A 25,643-nucleotide genomic window follows, 5' to 3' on the forward strand; every position below is an offset into this window, starting at 1 on the left:
ATTCTAGAAGACATCGTAATGCTACACTGAATAGTTTCGTCGTAAATGGGCATGTTCCACTTTTTTTAAATATCGTCCCACTGTATAATTCACACTAATAACATTTACGGAAATCTTCGTGTGGAACAAACGATTCGAGACCATTCATGAGTTTATGGACCCGGAAAGCAGTCAAAACATCTTTTCGTGAATGCCCACTCGGTTAGATGTCTCCGACAAACACCAAAAGTGTCGCCCTGAACTAGCAATCAAACCGCTTATTCGTCACCCTCCCCCAAACTGCTTCTGAAATCCCGCAATGTCGATGTCCAATTGGTAGATACATCTCCTCCAAACCTCATCAATCCACCAGTAGTGAAACAGCTGACAGTATAACCCCACCATCCCACAGTGAAAATTAAAAAAAAAGTACTTCATCATTAATCTAGGATGCAATCCAACAACAATCAATTCCCTACAATGAACAAACGAAAGCAATTTGTCTGTACAATTACAAAATTTAACGTGGCTGCTGGTAGGCAAAAATGCACTTTTCTCACCATTTGTACCATTTCTTCTTCGGTTTTGATTCATTTACTCATGCACTCAGCATAACGACACACAGCCGAATGCCGTTGAGCTCTTGCGTTGATTATGTTTTCCGAATGACACGCCCACTTTCACAGGAATGATTTTCATTTTTTCATTATTTTTTTTTAGTTTGAACTAGCTTGACCCAATTAGCAGTAGGTTGCAATCTTCCCCGAGACGAATCTGGAGACCTGGAACTAGAATGATACACTCGGTCTAGCGCAGACCTGTCAGCTTCACACACACATACACATACTCGAAACTACCCTGTACTGTAATTCTAGAGCAAACAATCGATGTCTTAGTTTTCTCCAACAACAGTCGGAAAGTGACAAACGGTCGCTCTCCCGCTCTATCTCTCGCTCTATTAGTGGCATGCTTTAGTGAGCTTTTCTAAACCTACTTAGAACCAATCTTTAATAACTTTTCATTTCGTTTTCATACTTTAATACTCTATCTTTTCATCGAAGTTAGTCTAGGGTGAAGGTTTTAATGGAATCTTGACATTACAGGAACTCCATCGCCGAGGAAGAAGCGAAACAATTCCACCCCCACGAAGAAGAACGTCAACGAGAAGAAACAGATACTGCAGCAGTTGGTATCGCCAGCTCCGAATGCCGCAGCTAAGGTTAGTACCATCAAATCGATTAATCCGCAAATGATCCCAGTTTGATTCTTCCCTGTGAAAACAACAGCAAGTCAGTCTCGGCGAGCTGATCCAGCTGTCCGAAAACCGGCTGAAGGTCCACCATGCCGAGTCCGAGTCGGACCTTAAGGAAACCACCTTCTCCGAGCATTCGCTGTCCGTGTCCTCAATGGTGCGTCAGATATCCGATCCCAAGCTGGAGAAGAAGGTCACCTTTGCCCGGCTGCTGAGCAAGGTGTCCGCCGAGATGAGCAGCGGGTCCGAGGACCTGGCCAACGTAAGTACACCGGGTTGCGATCTTGTTGTGCTTTGCTTTGTTGGACTCTACTCTACTCTGTTTTTTTTGTTTCGTTCCACACGATCGGTCCGAATTACCGAACGTGGCTTCGTTGGTTTTATGCAGCATTGCGTTTTACTACCACACCAAATTGTATACATTTTATCGAGATTTTGATTTTTGCATTAACTCCTTTCTAGCGAGGCGGAAAGGTGGAAACATAACGGGTCGTATGAATAGAGAGAGAGAGAGAGAGAGGCAAGACCAGAATCGGTTGTCTTTGTTGGATTAATGGTGTCTAACAGAGTGGTTAATGCTTATTTATTGAGAATAAGAAATGTAAAATAACTAATCCAATATCAAATGAATATTCACATACCTTACACACTCAACCTAGTTCGGTCAAATCTCCAGCAACCGATTACCTCAGCATTTACTTTTGCTGATATATCTGCAAAATATCTGTTAGCTGAGATCTCCGCCAAAATCTAATTTGTTAGCTGAATCTCACAGTAAAATAAATTGCAAAACTACTCGGCTGTTGGAATCTCAGCAACAAAATTTAAGTGTGTACAGAAAGTTACCAAGATCCCTAACGCTTCTAAAGATACGTTTAGACTATCTGATTTGTTGGTCTGATTCGAGCGGACTGTTCGATAATTTTGTCACACTTTTTCGACATGATGATTAGATTTGTTGTTTGATTTGTCGAACGAAATAGGTTTGTGTTTAATTTTCATTCGACTCATTCAGTAAAATAGCCAGTGTGATTGGCAGAAAGATGTCGTAATGGCTTTGATCATGGCATGCTCAACTAAACAGTGTTTATATAATGTATTATATAATAATAAGCATGCCAAACGGCAGGTCTGAGAGCCTACTAAGAAATTTTAAGAGCTTCAGAGAGGTTCGGAGATTTACGGAGAAATTTGTTGAACTTCAGGGTAGTTCGTAGATCTTCAACTATAACTTCAGAAAATTTTACAGAAATTAAAAGAAATTTGCAGAAATTCAGAAAAATTCACAATGTCAGAAAGAAACAAATTTCAAAAACTTCAAGCAAGCTAAAGTAAATCTTTTAAATTTGTCGAACCTCTTAACGGAATTCTTTATGAAGAGCTTTGAGTGTGTTGGTTTATTTCCTTTAAATTCCGTTATGATTGCTTATCTTTTGACAGATACGCGTATTTCGTCTTCTACTTGCAGACTTCATCAGTGCCAAATACGCCAAGTGGTGTTGAGTACTTGGCACTGTTGAAGTCTGAAAGTAGTAGACGCAATACGCGTATCTGTCTTTTTTTTTTTTTCCTTTGGTTTGTTTTTTCCGTCGATCTTGTTTTCCGTGCTGAGCACCAATGCTACCGACGTGCCAGGAAGGCAGCTCCCACACCTGGACCCTACCTATCGACCCATCAACTCATGAACCGGGGACCAACGGCTTTACTTCCCATCCGAAGGAAGGCGTGATCAGAGATGTTATGCCTCAGAACATCCCGGCGGCGCCGACTGGGATTGAACCCAGGCCTTCTGGGGTGAGAGGTAATCACGCTTACCACTACACCACCGGCGCCGTTTACGCGTATCTGTCAACAGATAAGCAATCATAACGGAATTTAAGGAAATAAACCAACACACTCAAAGCACTTCATAAGCTTAGGTATTTTCAGATCAATTTATAAAACTTTAAGGGGAGTTTTGCAAATCTCCAGGGAAATTCGCAGAACTTCAGACAAGTCCAAAAATCTACAGTGAAAAGTAAAGAATTTCACAGAAGTTTAGAGATCTACTGAAAAATTATTGAACATCAGAAAAGTTCGTCGACCATCAGAACAAAACTGTAGAACTTTGAAAAAATGTACAGAATTTCTGAAAGAATAACAAGAATGGTCATAGATCTTCAGATAAATTTGAAGACCTTCAAGAAAGTGTGATTATTTAATACATTTTTAGAATCTCAGAAATTTTAATTAATCTTCAGTGGAACTTCAGGGAAGTTCAGCGATTTTAAATAAAGTATTCATACGATTTAAGGAAAATTTGTAGATCTTCAGAGAAACATTTTAAACTTTAATGAAGCTCAATTAGTTTCAGATAAATTTGGAGAACTTTAGGTAATTTAGAAGATCTTCAGCGAAATTTTCAGATTTTCAGGGTAGCCCGAGACCGTACAGAGGAGTTTACAAAACTTCAGACAAGTTTGCAGATCAACTGAGAAATTTAAAGAGTCTCAAGGTAATAGGTCTTGAGAATAAAACTTCGGAGCATCAGACAACTTTACAGAACTTTAACGGTATTTGCAGAACTTCAGAAGAGTAGATATTAAGAGAAATCTGTAGATCTTCAATGAATTTTGCAGATCTTCAGAGACATTTATTATTCCAATATTCTGCATAACTCCATGGAAGTTGGAAACAGATAGATCTGAAGAACTTCAGAGAAATCCTTAGACCTTAAGAGATGTTTTTAGAACTTCAGAACGTATAACCTTCAGAATTTTATGGAAGTCCAAGAAATTTACAAAACTTTAGAGAAGTTCGGAGATCTACTGAGAAATTTATTGAACTTCAGGGCAGTTCGTAGATCTTCAGAGCAGAAATACAACTTTACATAAATTTTAAGACATTTAAGGAACTTCAGAAAAGTTTAGAAGGATGATAGCAAATCTACTGAAAAATATGCAGATGTTTAAATAAATTTTCAGAATGTTATTGAGGTTCTTGGATTTTAAGAGAAATTTACAGAAGTTCAGGGAAATTCGCTGACCTTTAGATTTTATTTTCTTCCTTTATTTAGGAGATTTTTAGCCGTAGGCTAGTTAATCTCTGGTTGATCTTTAGAGATATTTGCACAACTTCAGAAAAAAATATTGATCTTCAGAGAACTTCCTTGCAGATATTTATTAAATCATGAAAATCTACGGAGAAAATTACGGAACTCTGAAGGAGTTCGTAGATTATTAGAAATTAAGTGAACATCAGAGATGTTTAAAGATCTTAAATCTGCATGGCGCCAGGAACTTTGTAGATTTTTAGAGAATTTTACAGAACTTCTGAAGAACACACAGGACTTCTAAGAAATCTGCAGAACTACCGTGAAATTTGCAGATCTTCAGGAAGGTTTTTTTAATCTTCAAAGATATTTTTCCAGAGAACAGAAACAAAACTTCAGAAAGGTCCGAAGGTCTTCAGAGAAATATGCAGAATTGAGATCTTAACATAAATTTTCAGAACTCAAGGAACCATGTAGATTTATAGAGAACTTTTCCCACTAGTTTGTCGAAAGTTGGTATCCACATCCTGGCGAAGTTTTGAAATCCTTTTTCGTCTTCATATCGCAATTCTTGAAGGACAAGATGAGCCAGATCCCTGCCGGTGTTCCTCCTGAGCAACCATTTCCGATTCCACAAAGTTTACCTTCTCCTTCTCATTTTATTTAAAATAATAAAAGGAAATGCGCCTGTGCGGAAGTATTTACTTTTGATTTCTGATACAATTTTGTTTTGAAATTTAAATTAACAGTTCTTTCGACATGTGCAAGCAGTGTGAACGCCAACAAACAAGGAGGTTCGACAAAGTGTGTCGAAAGTAAAATCAAGCAGATTTTTCATTATGGCGGCGATCAAAATCAGACCAATAAATCAGACAGTCTAAACGGACCTTAAGTGGTACGTAGGGTGATAGATTTCCTGTCTACTTCCTTTATTTCCTTGTTTAGGCTCCGCCGCCATGAGCCCTTGTGTCTGCCTCTACTGGGATGTCCTGTCGGGTTCGAATCCAGTTTCCGCCCCTTCGTAGTGTGCCGATTCACCTCCTCTTACGATCGATCGCTGGTAATTTATTTATTAATATTTATGACTAAACATCAACAGGCGTCGTTGGCCCCAATGATGTAACCTAAACTAAACATGAAAAGTATTAAAACTAAACATCAATAAGTCAATAGTCATCTCGTAAAAAATGCTGGACAAAATAAACTTATGTAGAAAAAAAATTACAAGGGACAGCCCTATGGGGTTGTACGCAATGGTGACGTAGGACTACGTGGTCTTATATAATAAATCTTATTTGTTAACTGCAGCAGGAGCTTGTATTAGGTGCAGGAATAGGAATTTGAGCGGGATTTTCTATGTTTATTTTCTTTAGTATGACGTGCTTGACATAGATGATCTACAGCTACTTACGAAGAGCTATTGATTCCGATCAATAGCGGTGCGGCTTCGTCCTCCTTCTATGCTATGCTCATGTGGGCTGCAGCTCGCTGCTTGCAAGCAGCCTTTCGTTGCGTACTGGAGAACAATGTTGAACGCCACGCGCCGAAAGCACTGCTGCTGCTGCTGATATGCCGAAGACCGGACACCACCACATACGGTGATTGGAACTGACTCCGATCAGCGGTTGAGGGCAGCCATGATAGCTAGCTACTTGCGAAGAGCCTTTCGTTGTGTACTGGAGAACACCACTACTCACCACGAGGTGATTAAATAAACACCGTTTGGTGAGACCGGATGGAATTCAACTTTGAAATTTGTGTTAGGGAATCGCTTTTCGCAGGCGAATCGCTTTTCGCAGGAAATCGCTTTTCGGAGATAATTTAAATTATCATAGCACCAGTTGCAAATTTGTGCAGTTTTCAATAGTGACGTTTTGAAGAATGATAAAGTCTTAGATTTAACGTTCAAAATCTTTCGTAATTTTGTTACATGCTCCATTTTCTGTTTTCATAAAGTGTACCTCCCATATAGAAATCACAGACGTAGTCCTACGTCAAAAAGAAATACCTCCGGCGAAGCAGCTGGCGAGTCAAATAGTGTGGATACCCTATTGAAGAGTCTCTGTAAACCACCGATTGCGATAAACATGCTATAATTAGTTCGCTGTATGGGCAGGCGCAGCATTGAATTATTCCGTAGGGCTCTGGGTTGAACATTGATGTCAATTTGCTCGAGGAGAACAGGGCAATCGGTGCATCCTTGCAAAATATCTGCAATTAGCAATGCCCTTGCTGTATCTCTTCGGACCGACAGGGGCTCCAGATGCATCAGTTGCAAACGGCTTCCGTAGCTAGGCAATCGGAAGGGATCCGTCCACGGCAGTTTACGTAGCGCGTTATCTCAGGAACCGTCGCTGAACAGACTTTTTCGACACCGTTGTTGTAATGAGGGGTCCAGACAACCGAGCAGTATTCTAATATGGAGCGAGACAAGGAGCAGTACAACGATTTAAGGCAGTAGATATCCGTGAAGTCTTCGGCAACCCTAGAATTCTGGCAGCTTTGTCGACGGCATACGAGATGTGCTGCTTAAAAGAGAGTTAGTGTATCGAAAATCAAACATTCATACATTTATTTGTACAACATCACATTTAAGATAAGACATAATCAACAATAGTACGCCACAATACTCGGTTTGCTAGGTCACGCTCTACCAGCTCCGCCCATCGTGCTCTCTGCGCTCCACGTCTTTTTGTGCCAACCGGATCAGTAGCGAACACCAACTTTGCAGGGTTGTTGTCCGGCATTCTTGCAACATGCCCTGCCCACCGCATCCTTCTGGCTTTGACCACCTTCTGGATGCTGGGTTCGCCGTAGAGTGCAGCGAGCTCGTGGTTCATTCTTCGCCGCCACTCACCGTCCTCCTCGAGCATAGTCCATGTCTCGTGTCCATAGAGGACCACCGGTATTATTAGCGTTCTGTACATGTTACATTTGGTGCGGCGGTGAATCTTTTTTGACCGTAGTTTCTTCTGGAGCCCGTATTAGGCACGACTTCCACTGATGATGCACCTTCGTATTTCACGACTCTCATTGTTGTCAGCCGTCAGTAAGGATCCAAGGTAAACGAATTCCTCCACTAACTCGAAAGTATCCCCGTCTATCGTGACATTACTTCCTAGACGAATCTTGTCATGTTCGGTTCCGCCTACTAGCATGTACTTTGTTTTTGACGCACTCACCACCAGTCTGACCTTTGCTACTTCGTGTTTCAGGCGGGTGTATAGTTCCGCCACCGTTCCAAATGTTCTTGCGATAATGTCCATGTTGTCCGCAAAGCACACAAATTGTTCGGATTTCGTGAAAATCGTACCTCGGCTGTTGAGCCCGGCTCGTCGCACTACACCTTCTAGAGCGATGTTGAAGAGCAGGCATGAGAGTCCGTCACCTTGTGGCTGAATGAACTGGATAGTTCACCCGAAACCCTTACGCAGTTTTGCACACCGTCTATCGTTGCTTTGATCAGTCTGATCAGCTTCCTAGGAAAGCCGTTCTCGTCCATGATTTTCCATAGCTCTGTGCGGTCGATACTGTCGTATGCCGCCTTAAAGTCCTTGAACAAATGATGCGTTGGGACCTGGTATTCACGGCATTGCCGTACGGTGAAGATCTGGATTTGCCGTACGATGAAGCCGGCTTGATAACTTCCCACGAACTCGGTCATTTTAGGTGATCGTCGACGGAAGATGATCTAGGATAGCACTTTGTAGGCGGCATTCAAAATGGTGATCGCTCTGAAGTTCTCACAAGTCAGAGTCGATGTTAGCGCCACGATAGGTCCTGACGTCGATAATGTCGGAATAGTGCCGTCCATCAATCAGAACGTGGTCGATTTGCGATTCCGTCTGATGTGGTGATCTCCACGTGTAACGATAGGGGAGATTATGTTGGAAGAAGGTGCTACGTATGGCCATGTTCTTGGAGGTGGCGAAATCGATGAGTCGTAGGCCGTTCCCGTTCGTCAACTGGTGGGCGCTGAGCTTTCCAATCGTCGGTCTGAATTCCTCCTCCTGGCCTACCTGAGCGTTTAGGTCTCCTATGATGATCTTGACGTCGTGGCTTGGGCAGCGATCGTACTCGCGGTCGTGCTGCGCGTAAAATGCGTCCTTGTCATCATCAGTGCTTCCGGAGTAAGGGCTGTGCTCGTTAATGATGCTAAAGCTGAAGAATCGGCCCTTGATCCTCAACCTGCACATTCTTTCGTCGATCGGCCACCAACCCATCACGCGCTTCTGCATTTCGCCCATCACGATGAAAGCTGTGCCCAGCTCGCGTGTGTTGCCGCAACTCTGGTAGAACTCAGGAGCTAAAGGAACATCCGTTGGACCGGATGATATCGGATATCCGATGCCTTCCTTTTCACTGCAAGATGAGTCTTCTCAAAGCCTTCAACCGCATCTGGGCCAGTGGTGTAATTTCATGCGCCTGGAAAGAAAACATAACAATCCCAATACCCAAATCAGGAGAGAATGCAAATGAGGTTAATAGCTTCCGCCCAATCTCTTTAACAAGCTGTGTTGTGAAGACAATGGAAAGGATGGTCAACCGCCACATGAAACCAAAGGAAAGCTGCATCCTCGACAATATGTGTTAACACCGGTGCCGTCGAGTTGGTCACCCTATCCCAACCGGTTCCACCGCTCGACTGATAAGCCGTCGCTATTGATAAGATGTCATGGGTGGGATTTCGTAAATCAAAACAAATGGACAATAGATGAACAAAAACTTGTCGATCCACACATGAGGTAGACGTTTATATTGAAAGTTTATTCTTAAGTGCTATTCTATTAATTCTACTAATAAGTGTCTAAAATCTAGTTCCTTATCTAACTAAGAACTAGTGAAGGTAAGAAAGGCTACTGAATTAAAACTAGAACTAGAATATAAATGTAATGCATATCTTACAAACTACGTAGGATCTAAACCTAACCTGAAGTTGGACAGTGAAAGTGAAAGGCCGATAGAATTGCAAGGGCCACTGAAATGTAAGTGATGATCCTAATGTTAAAACTAATCATAAACTAAACTAAACCTACTGTTGCAGTTTGAAGCGTGAATAAATCTAGCTACAGAAGTCAGTGCCTTGGTTTTCATTTATAGCTGTCGCAACAATTTGCTTTTCGTCGAGGTAAAGGTACAACCTGCTATCTCGCGGATCTAGACGAAACCATTACGGAGGCAGCGAACAAAGGAGAACACTGCGAAATCGTGGCTTTGGACATCAAAAAAGCATATGATCGAGAATGGCATAGAAATATTATGGAAAGCAGAATCGAAAGCAAAATGGGCCAAAAAATGAATAATTTCGTATATAATTTCCTGCAAGACCGATCTGGCAGAGCTTGTTTTAACGGTCAACTGTCAAAGTTCACTCGGCAGGAAAATGGTGTACCTCAAGGGTCGGTACTATCAGTCTCTCTCTTTCTCCTTTCCATGAACTCACTATTCACTGTTGTTCCAAAAAATTACAAGTTTTTCTCTACACTGATGACATACTAATCGTCGCAACGGGAAAACGTGTCAGCTATTTAAGACGAAGATTGCAAAAAGCTGTTAAAGCTGTGGAAAAATGGGCTACAAGCATCGGTTTTCAACTATCTTCTTCAAAATCCGCAACCATGCACTGTTGCAAGATGAAACGGCATCGTAGATGGCACCTCGAGGGAGCAACAATTTTGCTAGGAGGTACAGAAATTAGCAAACCAAAATTAATAAGAGTTCTAGGTATCATTTTTGATCGAAAATGCACCTTTAACCAAAACTCAAAGCAATTGAAAGAAGAATGCAGAAGTCGATTTAACCTTTTGAAAGCTATATCAAGAAAAGCAGACAAGAAAACATTGCTCTACATTGGGGACGCTATAGTCACCTCCAAATTGATGTACGGTTTGGAAATATTACGCAAAGAAAAGATCGCTACGCTGTCTCCTACGTACAACCAAATAATAAGGACGGCCTCTGGAGCTCTACGAACCATCCCAGCCCTCTCAGTAGCTGTCGAATCAGGTTGTCTACTTTTGCAGCATCTAGCTACTATCGGATTGGTAAGAAAGGCCTGTGCAATACTGGAAAAATCCCCGAAGGAATGTAATTTTCTATGGAACAAAGCCAACGTTGCATTTCGAACCCTAACGTGTAAGTCACTGCCACAGATCTGTAAGCTAGACAGAATACTTCCTAGAACATGGTTTCAAAAAACACCGTACGTTGACTGGACTATTAGGTAAAAAATCAGAGCTGGTCATGCTCCTCAACTGGCTATGGAAACCTTTCGAAAGCTGTTAGAAGAAAAGTATCAACAATTCGAACAATGGTAAACTGATGGATCACTAGCCGAAGGAAAAGTATGATATGGAGTAATTGGATCAAAATTGAAGCTAGCTTAGCTGACCAATGCTCCGTTTTCTCAGCTGAAGCAGCAGCACTTGTAGCTGCAACTCAACGTGCCAGAAATAAATCCGTAATTCTCAGCGACTCCGCTAGCTGCCTACTAGCACTAGAATCGGGGAAATCTAAGAATCCTTTTATCCAACGTATTGAACGAGAGACTGCAAACAAAGATGTACGTTTTTGTTGGATCCCCGGTCATTCTAGCATACCGGGAAACGAAGAAAAAACCTCCGAATTGTGAACAGGAAAGAGCAGATTGTCTTAACTATCACCTCACCTATCACCTATCATCAAGGATACAACCTTGAGTGACAAAATCTCGAGATTACCAATGACATACACGAAATTCTTCGCAACGACAAAACTGCCGAGGATAAACTAATCAACTTTATGAAAAAGGTAGAACGTTTCAATATAATATAGCGTGACTCTTAGCATTATTGTTATACATAAATTGTTAATAAACTTAAATTACCGCAGAGACGAATGCCCTATAAGGGTAAAGTCTCTATAAACAATAAAAAAAATTAGGAGAGCTTGAAAGAAGTATTCCAATGGAATTCCTATGATAATTTCATGATAAGTCAAAGTGGAATTCCATGAGTATTCTGAAGTATATTTTGAGGAATTTCTGAGCTTATTCCAAAAGTAATTTAAGGAATAATTCCATTGAAGTTTTGGAGGAATACTAAAAACTACTGAGGAGAATTTTAAGTTAATTCGGCTAGAACTATTAGAACTCCTAAGTGAAGTGCAGAGGGTATTCCGCAAAGAATTTCTAGAGTGGCTTATGTGGGTATTACCAGAGAGAAAGTAGGAGTCCCAAGATGGATTTCTCAGATGATTTTGAGGAAAGTCTTAAACAAATCTCAAAGATATCCTGCGAAGGTTCCAAGATAAATCTGACTCGTATATACTTCTTAGCATTTCAGGATTCTTGTGCTTTGATATTTTTGAAGATATCTAATCTAATCTAATCTAATCTAATACAAACGCAGCCAGTACGAGAAAGCATTCTGGAAAATGATAAGGTTAGATGAGGTCCAATCATTTTTCTTGTCTAATTGATGTTTACAGCATATCTGAGATATGATATAAACATCAATACGGCTAGGCCTACTGCGTTGTATTTGCCGCAAAGTTGATTCTTGGAAATGAATGGGAACATTTCTTGAATCTACAGAGGTGGAAGGATGCGTGGACATACCGTACCGAACGCTCCGAGTTACTATGTGTAGTTGTGTGTAATGTATAAATATTTGTACGTACAATAATGAAGAATCATAAAATAATGCAATCGAAGGATCTTACCGAATTTTCTCCTATGTTGGTAATGATTCTTTTACACACACGCGCGCGCACTCATGACTATAAACTGCCCAAGTAACCTTAGGCACAGCTGAACAACGACTTTATTAGTTTTTGTAAGTTCCGATGAGGCCCGCATATAGCCAAAAATGCGAAATAATGTGCCTATGGTTACTTGGGTGAACATCCCAAGTGATAGATCCCTCGAAAAGAACTAAACTTATCTTTGTTTGCTTCTTCCGTCATGTTACATGGAGGAACCTTTCAAATCCCCGTACTCCAGGCTTTTGACGATCCCCAGTGGCTGCACATTTCGGGAAACTTAGCGGAACTAAACAAAACATTCATATTGGTAATCCTCTGCTTCGTGCCCCAAAAGTCAGCTGCTCATGCTACCCGGCAAGAGCTTTGAGTCCCACTCATCTTGTACACAATTCACACGCGTATCTGTTATGCACTTGTCAACATTGATTTAAAAGCTTCGCGACACTATACTAGCATTACAAACATTAAATTAAAACTTGATGAATCAGCGGAAGAAAAACACACAGCAAAAATTCACACGTCAGTCTTCAAGCGCGGCCCACTGCGATCTCCTTTTGATATTTTTGAAGATATCGAGCTAAAACAAATTTTCGAAACTATGGAAATTTTAAAGATCTGAGATTTAAAATCAATTTCAGAATGTATTCACATTTTAAATTGTAGGTAGATTTGCTTTTCAAGACTCCGAAACTATGAATTTTTCCCCCTTCTTTTTTAAACTTGGTTATGCCCTTGTCAATATTTACCATTTTCAAGAAGCTGATTAACTTGTGTGCTCCATAATCTGCTTCAATTTCCAAACATAATATGCCTTCAAACGTCTTCAATAAAATCATGAAAGGTCTTATTTATGTGTAAAAGATCTGTAAGATCTTACATCGAATATTTGAATGGTACGAATATTAATTGATATTTCCATGAAGTAAAACTAAGAAGATTTCTATTACCCCCTATCCTCCCTTGAGTGCTTACGTAATTATTGAATAACCCCTAATCACGTTGCATCCGTTGGAAATATGATGCGGAAAAAAAATGACGTTCATAGATCATAGATTTACCTGTCATTTTGTGGCAACATATTACTATCGGATGAATTGTTCGTGGGCCTTAAGAGTCTAGGATAAGAACGGAGCCAACTGTCAAAGTCAGAAACAATAAGGCAATCCATGAGGCAGCTGCGGTCAGCTGATTTTTGTTTGTTCACCAAGAAGTTTTGACAGTTCACAGTTGGGCTGACGGATCTTGTCCATTGAAAATAGAATTGCTTATGTTTAAATTTTGCATAGACAACACCTGTCCACTCACGCAGTCAGCTTTTTAGCTGTCAGGTCAACTGCGAAACGCCTAAAGGTTCACCTTATCGAACAAAGGCTATCGAGGCTGTCTAGTTATTACTAACAATATCGCTATGAACGGCCTGGTCAGTTTGTTTTGAATCCGCACATCTCTTATCCTAGACCCTCCAACTAGTTAAAACAGTTTAACACTATGGACACGAGATCCAAAAACAAATAAAATCGTTCGAAACGCCAATAGCTACCAGAAGCAACAAAATATTCACTTAATATCGAAAAAAAATAAATCCAACTCCGGCCTACGATGAAGCCTCACTCTCTACTCATACGACCTAAAACGTTGCATTGTTTTGTTTTGGATTTTTAAGTTTCATGCATTTTCCGTTTTGTTCTGAACATGACCATGATGAGTTACCTCGCTGCGACACGCTCTATCAACTCTGTACCCTCTAGATCGGTGTTTGTTTCGTGTTCTTTTTCGTTTCTGTTTGAGTTCTCAACGTGTATATCTATGTGGTTGTGTCTCTGCAATAAAAAAAAATTAAACAATAACAACAAACAACAACAACAAAAACAACTAAACAAAAACTGACAAGCGGAAACGGAAAGAGAAAAAGCGAAAACAAAAATCCTATCTATTTCTTTACCAAAAGGGAACAAAACATTCTAGCGCTTTAAGTCTTCCGACTGAAGTACCGCAACGCGCAAATTCCGTACCACCGTCACCTAGCACAAACGAAATTCGTTCGCCGCACAGCACTTCCTCGAACCAGGGAAGCGATTCGCTGTCCAGTTCCGAGCTAGCTTTGCATGATTTCGGTTTGCGAGGCCACCACCGGCGGGCCCGTCCCAAGGTCTCCAGTGCCGATTCGATCCTGGCCATGTTCAAGAACTTTGCCACCTCGAGCGCCGGCATCAACCTTCCGTCGTCGATCGTAATTTCGCCATCGTCCACCCCGACGGCGTCCAGCCCACAGGACGACGTGGCCGGCGATGACGACTCGTCGACCTCGTCAATCCACACGCCGGTTAGCTACTCTAGCGGAGCACCCGACTCACCCGTGTTCTACCGTCAAAGTACGATCGAAGTACCTGTTCTCGATGCACTTAGCGCTCACAAAACGACGCCCTCGACTACCACCACCACCAGCACGCAGATGCATCCCCCAACCATACTGCTGGAGATACCCAGCAACGGAATCAATAACAAGTGCCTGTCTCCAATCAGAGAAATGCCCACGCCGATCCCGTCGCCAGCGTTGACGCCAATTATGCCACGACCCCAGCGGATGCGAACCCCCCAGAACATGCATGACGAGTCGATGTCCGTGACGTTCAGTGGCGACTATTCCGGATACAACGTAAGTCCCCATGGTGGTCCCAAGCCGTTCGGTCCTGTCTAATCTGATTCTTCTTTTGCTTCTTCCAACTCAGAACTCGAAACCCAACCAAGTCACAATCGAAATCAACCATCCCGAATCGGACACCGATTCACCCACCCCAACGAATCTATCCTCTCAGAGCGACTCGAATAGTTCGAACGGTTCCAGCCGAAGCCGCAAAGTCCCACTACTTCCGAAGATCTCGATCGATGTTCAACCTCCTACCCCCGAGCGAGAACGAGCGGTGCGTCCCCGCGATTTGATCATCCCGGAGCTAATCATCCAACATCCCAGTCCAACGAGGGAACGCTCGTCGGTAGTGATGTTCCCCGGTTCGCCTCCTCCCCAGCGAGCCAGCATCGGAGAGACTAGTTCCTTCTTCCCCAACAAGCAGCAGCAGAAAAGGTGCGACCCTCTGTAGTGCAGGGCCTTAGTCGATGTGTTCAATGTGTCCCTAGATGTGCTTGATGTTGTTTTGTGTAGTTCAGTGTCTAACCAGTTGACCCCTTGCACTTGCAGATTGCTGAAACAGTGGGAGAAGCCCGGTTCGCTGGATCTCCCATTCGATCCACCGATGATCACGATCACGTCCAATATGAGTGAGCTGGACTCTGACGCCGACTATATGTCACCGGCCGCCACAGGTAAACAAAACGGGGCCAACACCCTAGGCGTGTCCGGTAATTCCGTAGGCATGTGCTATCTCAGTCCGTTTTCGATGTGTATCCGCGGTGATCGAGCACCGTCTGAAAGTAACCTTAGTTCATCCGGCTACTCTAGTATGGCTAGTCCCGGTCCCAGTAGGTGCGGATCTAGCAATCCTCTCTTTCCGAGCGAGATGGAAGACCCCGGTTCAGGTGAGACTTGATGCTTTTCCACAGAGATGATCGTACCCTTACCTAACTTGATGTTTCGCCATTGCGCAAGGTTCCGGTGGAACGGGCTTCCCTGGGCTGAGCTCCATGATGGGAGCCAACGGTCGTCGTCATACATCGATTCTGAAGAAACACAACGAAGCTACCGGTGGTGCCGGTGGAACGGCCACCGGTGGCACCACCGACCGTCACGAGTCCTTTCGGTTGAGGTCGGACTCGGAGACGCTATCCGATGATCCACTGCTCGAGTCCAACGACGAAGGCATCGGGACCGATCACCTGGACGAAAAGATCGAGGAGGGAGAAATCAAAAGTGCCAAAGATTTGGAACTCTACATCGGCAATGAACTGATCGAGAACGGGCGTAACATACTGAACCAGACGGAGGCAGTGTCCATGTCCCAGCTGCAGCTGCCCTCGATTGTGATTCAGACAGAGAGTGGGTTCGATAAGCTCTCGCCGGTTTCGTCACGCTCCGAGAGCCCCCTGAGGTAACTGAGCCCGTGTAGAGAGAAAGAGAGAGAAAGAGACAGTACACAGAGTTGACACGGATACACGACCAGACTTCATCTTTCCCCCCTAAACAAAAAGGTCGAATCGTGATCGTGTTCTAGGAACGGTGGGTGCTCGAAGGTTGAACTTCTCGTGTAAATTGGTAGAACCCCCCACAGATTGAGCGCACGGTAAACGAGCCTTGATTAGCGGTAAATATGTATATTTTGTCACCATCCAGATGTACATTTTCCTCTGAACACATACTTTCAAGCACTCTCTAGGCAAAACTTGATAATCTCCACTCCCCCCCCCCCTCGCCCGTGCCCTACTTCACAACTTGATGCAAATCACGCAAACCACCCGCCCCTCACGACTAGGTTCAAAATTATACAGAATATGGAATGCCTGTTGATTTTCTAGATCAATGCACAATCTTTTTCCAAGAATTACAGGTGATAATTGGCAAGATGTGATCGCGAAAGTTCCAAAAGCCCACTTCCCTTTTGAAGAAATCCAAATCCTGTTCCCACGCGAACCGATTAAATCCTCACTGCGAACGAGAAGTTCAGCCATCTTGCCTTACACGTACACACAAAACACAACTAGCGAAGACTTCCCCCCTACAACTACTACAACAACAACAACAACAACAACAACAACTGCAACAAACTAGACGGTGCGCGTCTGCTTAGCACCTGCCCACCCCTCAGATGTCAGCACCAGTCTGCCATTTCTCCACCCACCAAACCAAATTCCCTTTTCCAGCGATCGAACCGCCAGCATGGAACGGTTCTCACCACTATTCTACGGCAAGAAGGACCAACAGCTGCCATTTACCGATTCGGACGGCCTGTATGACTTCCCCTCGTCCGATGGTAAAGGCAGCTCGACGATCCATCACCGCAAGAGTACCGTAGGCCGCAGGAGAGAGCGTCGCAGCTCCCGCTCCGGAGCGACACTCTCTCCTTCGAAATCGACCTCGATACTGCTGGACATTCCCAGCGGAGGCAACAAGGACAAGGACTACGGCTCCAGCCTTCACCATCCCCATCAAACCACAACCAACGCGCACAGTGGCACCGGTTCCAAGTTCTCCTGCGCTACGCCGACTCGCAAAAGCCCCAAGAGGCGTCCACTCTACCGGCATCCCATAGCGAGTAGTTCATCGTCTGAATCGTTGACTTCCACTCGCGAGTACGCACAAAGATCTAGCAAAGGTAAAAGCGCTTGTTGACCGTCACCTTCCTTGCTTCACACAATTTCAGCACTCACCCCCGCTCACAATCACTAATTTTGTATAATCGTATCTTCCCCTTTGCACACATTATCAATCCACATAAAAAACAAACTATGACACCGAACCAGCGTTCATATCGTTGACGAGGGAAACCCACCTGTGCGACTCCGGAGATGACACCGGCGAGGTACGTTCACAAGCCACCATCGGCTACAATACTGGCAACACTGGCAACATCAACATCAGCTTGCCGGCCACTACAGCGGACTCTATCCAACCGACCATTCTCAATAATCCTATCCCCCCCTCCGATCAGCCTTCCGCTATCCTTCCATCAACGTCATCCGAACTGCCAATGTCTCATCAGAAACCGGACGCTCCGTCCCGGTTCGCCAACTGCGCCGATTCCGATCTGTTCCGGCGCTTGTTGAACTACAAGCTGGACAAACTGCGCACGATTCCGGTGCAATCTAGCAAACAATCCAGCACGTCCTTCGATAGCTATGGCTACACCCGAATCGGTCAATACGATGACGAGTTTTACGACGATGATGATAACGTTGATGTTGATGATGATGATGATGATGAAGATGATGATGACGATGATGACGACGATTATTACTATGAAAAGGTTTTGTTCTCTTTGCAACACTCTGTCCCTCTCTGTCGATCTTGCTCGCTTTTGTCTACCCTGTGTCCCCACACACCTCATCGGATTGGAATACGTCTAAAATCGTAGCTAAAACAAAAATTACGCCCCACACATCCACCACCAACACCATTTAGAATGTTTATTCTACCCCAACCCTTTCACACATACACACACTTATAGAAAAAAAAATAACAATCGGAATTGCGAAATTGCGAAGAATAGAGAGACCATTAGTAGTTCCTGTTAGAGCGTTAGTAATGCCTAGATGTTTGCGTTTCAGTTTTTCAGTAGAAAATTTGTAGAAAACTAGTAGGCGGGTTACACTTTAGCCCACGTCAAACTCTAGAAGGTTTCTAGTATTTAGTGTACAAAAGTTATTGTTCGAATTGGCTGAATATCCACAGGGCTGCCGAGTTACTTCGTTCCGAAATTTAGGTTTAGTGATCTGTTTGCACATGTGACACTGCTGCCATCTGCTCTGTGGGTGTGAGTTTGTGTGTGTGTGTGTGTGTGTGTATTTTGTTCGTTGAGTTACAATACAGCATCGTAGATGACCACCACCACCACCGCCACCAACTCTCTAGATATCATCAATTGGTAGTAAGTAGTTTGGCTTTCATCAATCAAATCGAAGCGAATTATTCATCCATTCATCATCATTTTTCAGAGTGGACCATTCAATCGTTAGAGTGATTCGAAGCGTAGATCATTCCTGTAGAACTTGCTCTAATATATTGAACTTGAGTGAGTTTTCTGTTGATGCGTTTATAGTTGTGACTTCCCTTTAGTTTGACCTGGACGAACGGTTGAAAACTTCAAGCTTATCGAAAAACGGTATCCGATAATTAGGTTGAATGGAGAATTGAGCCGAAGTACGTAAGACCGAATGGGTCATCAGGTAGGATCAGGAAAAAATTGAAATCTTGGATTAAAAACAAAACTGTTGCAGAGCTCAAATAATAAGAAAAACAACAGGGGATTCGACAAAATTGTATTAGACACACTTCCCAACAAACATTGAAAGCTTAATAAGAGCTTATTCAGGCAAAAATGTGCTTCTTCAACTAAACAATTGCTTATTCAGCTTTTAATCAGCTCAAATTGCTTGTTGGGTTAGACATAATTTCAAAACTCTATCAAATTTTCAACATTCCAAAACTTATTAATAGTTTTAGTATTCTGGGGCTGTGACGTAGCGATGCTAGGAACGTTTCTAATGTCAAAAAAATGTCAAGCAACTATTTTGCCTCCAAAAGTTCTTCTAGGAGAGATCCAATGAAATTTATAATAATTTCAAAGGACTTCTAAAGGAAGTTCCTTTAGACTTCTAGTCCATGAAGGCTTCTGTTAATTTTCTGTGATTTTCCTTAAGTCATTGGAACTGCCCTGAAGCTCCGTTATCTTTACAGAAGCTTTAACTACCCCAAAGCAAGCAGAACTTACCCTTTAAGGTCATTAAACTTCCCCAATGCTCTAAACGATCTCCAACTTCTTGGAGCTGCCCTGAACTGTTCCAAATATCTTTAGACTTCCCTAAAATTTTCGGAATTTTTCGAAGGCTCCCGTTGAAATAAATGAAAGTTTTCTTGTGAACTTGGCTCAGAATTCCTGTTAATATCCTCCAGGAATTCCGTGAAATTCCTCCGTATCTTCCTGTGGACTTTCCCACTTCCAAAAGAACTGTGGACATCCTTCCTGTATTCCTGTGGACATCCTCTTGATCTTCCTGTGGACGTTCTCCAGATTTTCCGCTGTACTTCCTACAAGTGTTAACGCCCTCCAGATCCTCTTGTGGATTTCCTTCAATATTTCTGTGGATCTCCTTCAGATCTTCTTTTGGACTATCTCCAGATCTTTCTGTGGATTTCTCCAGATCTTCATATGGACTTCTTCAAGATCATTCTGCTGAATGCCTCCCGATATTCCTGTGGACTTACTTCCGGTCTTCCTGTTAACTTCCTTCTAGTTTTCCTGAGGACTTCCTTCAGATTTTTCTGAGGACTTCTTCCAGATATTTGAACTTCCTCTAGATCTTTCGGTGGACTTTCTCCAGATTTTTCTGTGAACTTCCTGGTAACTTCCTTGAATGTTCTCGAGGGCATCCTACAGTTCTTCACTTGGACTTTCTCCAGATCTTTCTGAGGATTTCATCAAGATCAGTCTGTGAAATTCATCCTGATATTCCTGTAGATTTCCTCCCGGTATTCCTGTTTACTTCCTCAAGATCTTCCTATTTACTTCCTTCAATATTTCTGTGGAACTGCTACAGATCTTCCATTGCACTTTCTCCAGATTTTTCTGTGGATTTCTACAGATCTTCATACGAACCACTTCAATATCTTCCTATGGACTTCCTTCAGACCTTCCTGAGGACTTTCTCCAGTCTTCCTTTGAACTTCCTCCAGATCTTCCTGAGGACTTCCTTTTAACTTCGTTCAATATTTTTGAAGACATCCAACAGATCTTCCTTTGGACTATTTCCATATCTTTATGTGGATTTCTACATGATAATTCTGTGAAATACCCTCCAGGTGTTCCTGCAGATTTACTCCTGATATTCCTGTTTACTTCTTTAAGATCATCCTATTTACTTCCTTCATTATTTCTGTGGAACTCTTACAGTTCTTCCTTTGGACGTTCTCCAGATATTTCTGCCCTTTGGAAGTTCTATGAAGTTTACCTCGGAAGTACCAAAAACTTCGTATTGGAAGCATTTCTTGGAGGATTCATTGAACATTCCTTGAAATTTTTTTGGGGAAGATTAAGGATCTTCCCAAAAAAAGACCATCAATATTTGCATTGGAAGTTCCTTGAACTTTCCATCGGAAGTTAGTTGAACTCCCCGTCGGGAGTTTCTAAATCATTCACTTGTCTGTCTAAATTGAGTCTAAGTTGAGGCATTTTGACATTTAGACAGAGAACTTCAAGGCAGTTTGATGAACTTCAGTAACATCTCGATGAAGATCAGGACAGAGAACTTCAAGGCAGGTTGATAAACTTCAGTAAAATCTCTATGAAGATCAGGACAGTTATTTTAACTTCAAGAAAAATGTAGGAACTTTTAAGAAGTTTCAAGAACTTCCGGGAACTTCAGGAAACTTCTGCTTTGAAAAAAAAGATCTGAATGACCAGAGAACTTTAGAACAAATCTGAGATCTTCAAGGCAGTTCAATGAACATCAGATACATACAACTTAACAAATGTTTGAAGAACAAATAATATATAGACCAGATAACTTCAAAGAAGTTTAGATATCATATGGAAAGGAACGTGACCTTTGAGGCAGTTCCACGACCATTAGGAATTTTAGAGTTGTTCAGAGGATCTTAAAAAAAAATGAGAACTTTCTGTTTGTTCTAATAACTTCAGAAAAATTATTGGCTACAAAGAAGAAGTTTCAAATGATTTATTAAAGCTCCAAGAGCTTCAAAGCAGCTCCAAGAATTTTAAGATCGTTTTGAACTTTAGGAAGTTTAATGACTATAAAAGGTAAGTTCCGCTTGCTTCAAGGCAGTTACATAGATTTTAGGAAAATTCCGAAAGTTATGAAAAAATCGAGAACTTTAGAACACTTTCATTAATTTCAACGGGAGCCTTCAAGAAATTCCGAAAATTTCAGGGAAGTCAGGAACAGTTCAGGGCAGCTCCAAGAAGTTGGAGATTGATTAGAGCATTTGGGAAGTTTAATTACCTCAAAGGGTAAGTTCCGCTCGCTTCAGGGCAGTAACATAGGTTTCAGGGAAAAAATCTAGAACTTCTGTAAAGATTAGAGACCTTCAGGGTAGTTCCAATGACTTTAGGAAAATTACAGAAAATTAACAGAAGCCTGCAAATTTTCAGGAAAGTTTAAAGACCTTAAAGTAAGCTACGTGAACTTCTGGGCAATTCTAAGAACTTCAGTACAGTTCCACGATTATCAGAATAAAATTGCCGGAATTTCAGGGAAATTCCGAAAATTTCTTAAAAATTTCGAGAACATTAATTTCATTAATTTCAGTGGGAGTCTTCAAGAAATTTCGAAAATTTCATGGAAGTCCAGAGATATTTCCAACAGTTCATTGCAGCTCCAAAAATTTCAAAATCGTTCAGAGCTTCGGGAATAATTAATGACATTAAAGGGTAAGTTTCGCTCGCTTTAGGGCAGTAACATAGGTTTCAGGAAAAAAAAATCTAGAACTTTTGTAAAGATAAGAGACCTTTAGGGCAGTTTTTTTCAGATTTCAGAAACTTCACAGAAATCTGCGAAGCTTCAGGGAAGTTTAAAGATCTTTAACTAAGTTAGAAGCACTTCTTTGCAATTCTGATACCTCCATAGATTTCAGGAAAATTTATGGAACTTCTGTAAAGATATGAGACGTTCAGGGCAGTTCCAATGACTTTAGGAAAATTGCAGGACCTTAACAGAGATATTTAAAACTTCAGGAAAGTTCAAAGATCTTTATGTAAGTTTCGTGCACTTCTGGGAAATTCTGAGAACATCAGTACAGTTCCAGTGGAAACCTGAGGAAAATTTCAAAAACTCTAAAAGAAATCTAGAACTTTAGAACTTTTTCACTAATTTCAGCGAGAGCTATCAAGTAGTTCCGAAAATTTCAGGGTAGTCCAAAAATATTTGGAACAGTTCAGGGCAGCTCCAAGAATTTCGAGATCGTTCAGAGCTCCAGGGAACACTAATGACCTTAAAGGGTAAGTTCCATAGAGTTCAGAAAAATCTAGAACTTCTGTAAAGATAAAAGGCCTTCAGGGCAGTTCTAATGACTTTAAGAAAATTGCAAGAACTTCACAGAATTCGATAAAATTTCAGGGAAGTTTAAAGATCTTTAAGTAAGTTACTTGCCCCGTAACGTGGGTAGATCACCTTTTCGTGGTACGTTACGGGATGTAAGATCTACCACCGATTCCTAGTCCTAACTTCTTCAAACTAGGGGAACAGGATTTTTCAGTAATCAAAGGAACACATCTTAGTCCTTGTTACTTTTTATGCCTTGTTGATAGTGATAAGTCCTCGGGTTGCCTGGGATGCCGAGGATGATCTTGAAACAAGGGAAAAATGAGTTAGTTAGTCTTCATCTATGTGATTCCTAATCTTCTAATCGTTGTTCCCTAGTTTGAAGTGGTTAAGACTAGGGTTCTGATGCATGGTCATTATCGGTGTCATAGCTTGTTTTTGTTGTTAAGGAATCCAATTTTGACTGCCAAAGGGGCGCGCCTTTGGAGGGTGTTCCAACTCCGAAGGGTATAAATAGCGGAACCTTTCAGTTAGAATCGATTCCTTGCGATGAAGGCAAGAATGACAACTGTATCAAAACCGAATACTTCATCATTTCTCAATAGTGATGGAGTAATACGACATGCACTAAACTAAGGACACGGGATATACTACAATAGATCAAATTACTGGTCGCAGTGGTGTTATGTCCCGAACAGAGGAAAAAAAAAGTTACGTGACGAGATGAACTAGTCAAAGAGCTAAAAACCTCGCTAATAAAATCTCAAAAAAAGTAAGTTACGTGCACTTCTGGGAAATTCTGGAAATTTCATAACAGTTCCATGAATATCAGAAAAATGCGGGAGCTTCTGGGGAAATCCAAAAACTTCAGAAAAATGTCGAAAACTTAAGAACACTTTCATTAAATTTAGGAAAACAGTTCCATAATCTTCAGAGTAATACCAGAAACATCATCGGGAGAATATTGCGAACTTCATGGAAATACCAAAAACTTCATAAAATGAAAGAGAAATTCAGGGCAGTTCCGAAAAATGAAAGGCAGTTCCGAGAATTTCAGGGAAGTTTCTTGAAAAAATTGTGGGAACATATGGAAAGTTCTCAAATCTTCTGGAAATGTTTCGGACTAGGAAACTTTGAGAACTTCATGGTGGTTCCATTGAATTAATAAAACTGCACCAACTTTTAAAGGAGTTCTGAGAACTGCAGCGCTATACTGAAAACATTCAGGAAGTCAATAAAACTCCAAATGGGCAGAGATCTTAAGGGCAGTTCCAATAGCTTTAGGAGTATTCCGAGAATTTTGATCCAGTCTTTTGGGGAAGTCAACAAGCTCCAAAAAGTTCAGGACAGTTCCAAGAATTTCAGGAAATTTTCGGTAATCCTTAAGAACATTTAGGAATCCAGAAAACTACAGAGAATTTTATTGAAAAATTCAACATTTTAGGAACTTCGTGGAAGTCTGGAGAATTTAGGGGGTGTTTTTCAGGAAGTCAAGAAAACTCCAGAAGGGCAGAGATCTTAAGGGCAGTTCCGATAACTTTCGGAGTATTCCGAGAATTTTGATCCAGTCTTTTGGGGAAGTCAACAAGCTCCAAAAAGTTCAGGATAGTTCCAAGAATTTCCGGAAATTTCCAAAAATTTCAGGTAATCCTTAAGAACATTCAGGAATCCAGAAAACTTCAGAGATTTTTTTAAATTAAACATTTTAGGAACTTCGTGGAAGTCTGGAGAGAGGTGTTTAAAGATTGTTCGAAAATTTTCATTTATTTCAAAGCTTAAGATAATTGTGAGAACTTCAGGAAAGCTCCAAGAGCATCAGCGAAGGTCAAACTGCCTCAAGGCATTTCAATCAGAACTTTACGAACTCTACGAAGTACGTTCGTTTACAAAGTTCCAAGAGTTTCAGGAAAATTGAGAAATCTTCAGCAAAATTCCATGGACTTTATTCAAAATAAGGGAAAGTTTTAGGGGAAGTTTCGATAGCCTCGTAGCAGTTTAAAAAGCTTCAGAAAAAAATTGCGGGATCTTCAACCAATTTCAAAACTGTCCCATTAATTCCAGAAAAAAATAAATCGAGAACTTTCAAGAAGCTCCGAGATCTTCATGTAAATGCCAAAAACTTCAAAGAAGCGTTGATATTTTTAGGCAGTTTTGTTTTGATATGTCCTAGAACTTCTCTTCCTGAAGTTGTTTGAACATTATTTCTTTTTCTTTCAATTTGGAAGCTCCAGTAACAATCTATCTTCAGCACATTGTACTTCCATTTGGAAGTTCCTTGAGGTTACCGTCGGAATTTATTATTTCCTATCGGAAGCTTCTTGCACTTCTTTTTGGAAAGTTCTTGAATTTTACTTCAGAAGTTGTTTCGGAAGATACAAGAATTTCCCTTCGGAAGTTAGTAGAGCTTCATTTTTATGCTAGATCTTATTTTCCCATCGCAAGTTCTTATAACTTCACTTTGCCATCTACTAGATCTTACGTTCGTTGCTAGAATCTCACTTTCCGTTCAGAAGATCGTAGAACTACCCTTCAGTATTCATTGAACTTAATTTGTGAAGTTGCTAGAACTGCTCTTCGGAAGCTCCAAGAACTTTCCTTTAGAATTACCTTTTATTTCATACTAGATCTTCCCTTCCTTTTTCCAAGATCCTTTGGAAGGTCTTATAACTTCCTCTTGGAATGTTCTAGAACTTCGCTTCCATGCAGGCCATCCACGAATTCCTTTGTTTGTCTGATGTTAGAGTTTGATGTGAAAATCCCCGCCTTTCGAAACAATTTCCAGCCATTGTTTCCTAGTCTTATTATCCTCCTGTTTCAGTGCTACTTGCCCCTGCCCAGCCAGGATTTGGTCAACCGTCCGAGAGTAGTATCAGAAACCAGTTTCCTACCTAGATCCTTCCAATCGAAATTGTTACCCATTAGCCTCGAGCCCGCCACGAGTAATGAGTCCCCAATACTAACCTAGAACTACAG

General features: G+C 41.6%; 1 protein-coding gene across 4 annotated transcripts in view; it reads left to right on the top strand.

Annotated features, from left to right (window-relative positions):
• LOC135707424 (uncharacterized) overlaps positions 1–25,643 on the top strand; it is a 505,282-nt gene that overhangs the window by 465,829 nt on the left and 13,810 nt on the right. For 3 of the 4 annotated variants that reach the window (XM_065229240.1, XM_065229242.1, XM_065229241.1), the window contains 8 exons: positions 1,083–1,198; positions 1,266–1,493; positions 13,954–14,661; positions 14,735–15,087; positions 15,202–15,539; positions 15,610–16,048; positions 16,818–17,269; positions 17,418–17,920. In XM_065229240.1, coding sequence (XP_065085312.1) covers positions 1,083–1,198; positions 1,266–1,493; positions 13,954–14,661; positions 14,735–15,087; positions 15,202–15,539; positions 15,610–16,048; positions 16,818–17,269; positions 17,418–17,920 — 3,137 coding nt within the window. The remainder of the gene's footprint in view (positions 1–1,082; positions 1,199–1,265; positions 1,494–13,953; positions 14,662–14,734; positions 15,088–15,201; positions 15,540–15,609; positions 16,049–16,817; positions 17,270–17,417; positions 17,921–25,643) is intronic. The other variant, XM_065229243.1, reaches the window with a different exon arrangement.

The sequence above is a fragment of the Ochlerotatus camptorhynchus genome, unplaced genomic scaffold (assembly GCF_037179485.1).
Source record: "Ochlerotatus camptorhynchus isolate MF236.1 unplaced genomic scaffold, CSIRO-AGI_Acam_v1.1 ptg000312l, whole genome shotgun sequence".
In the NCBI taxonomy this organism is placed as follows: domain Eukaryota; kingdom Metazoa; phylum Arthropoda; class Insecta; order Diptera; family Culicidae; genus Ochlerotatus; species Ochlerotatus camptorhynchus.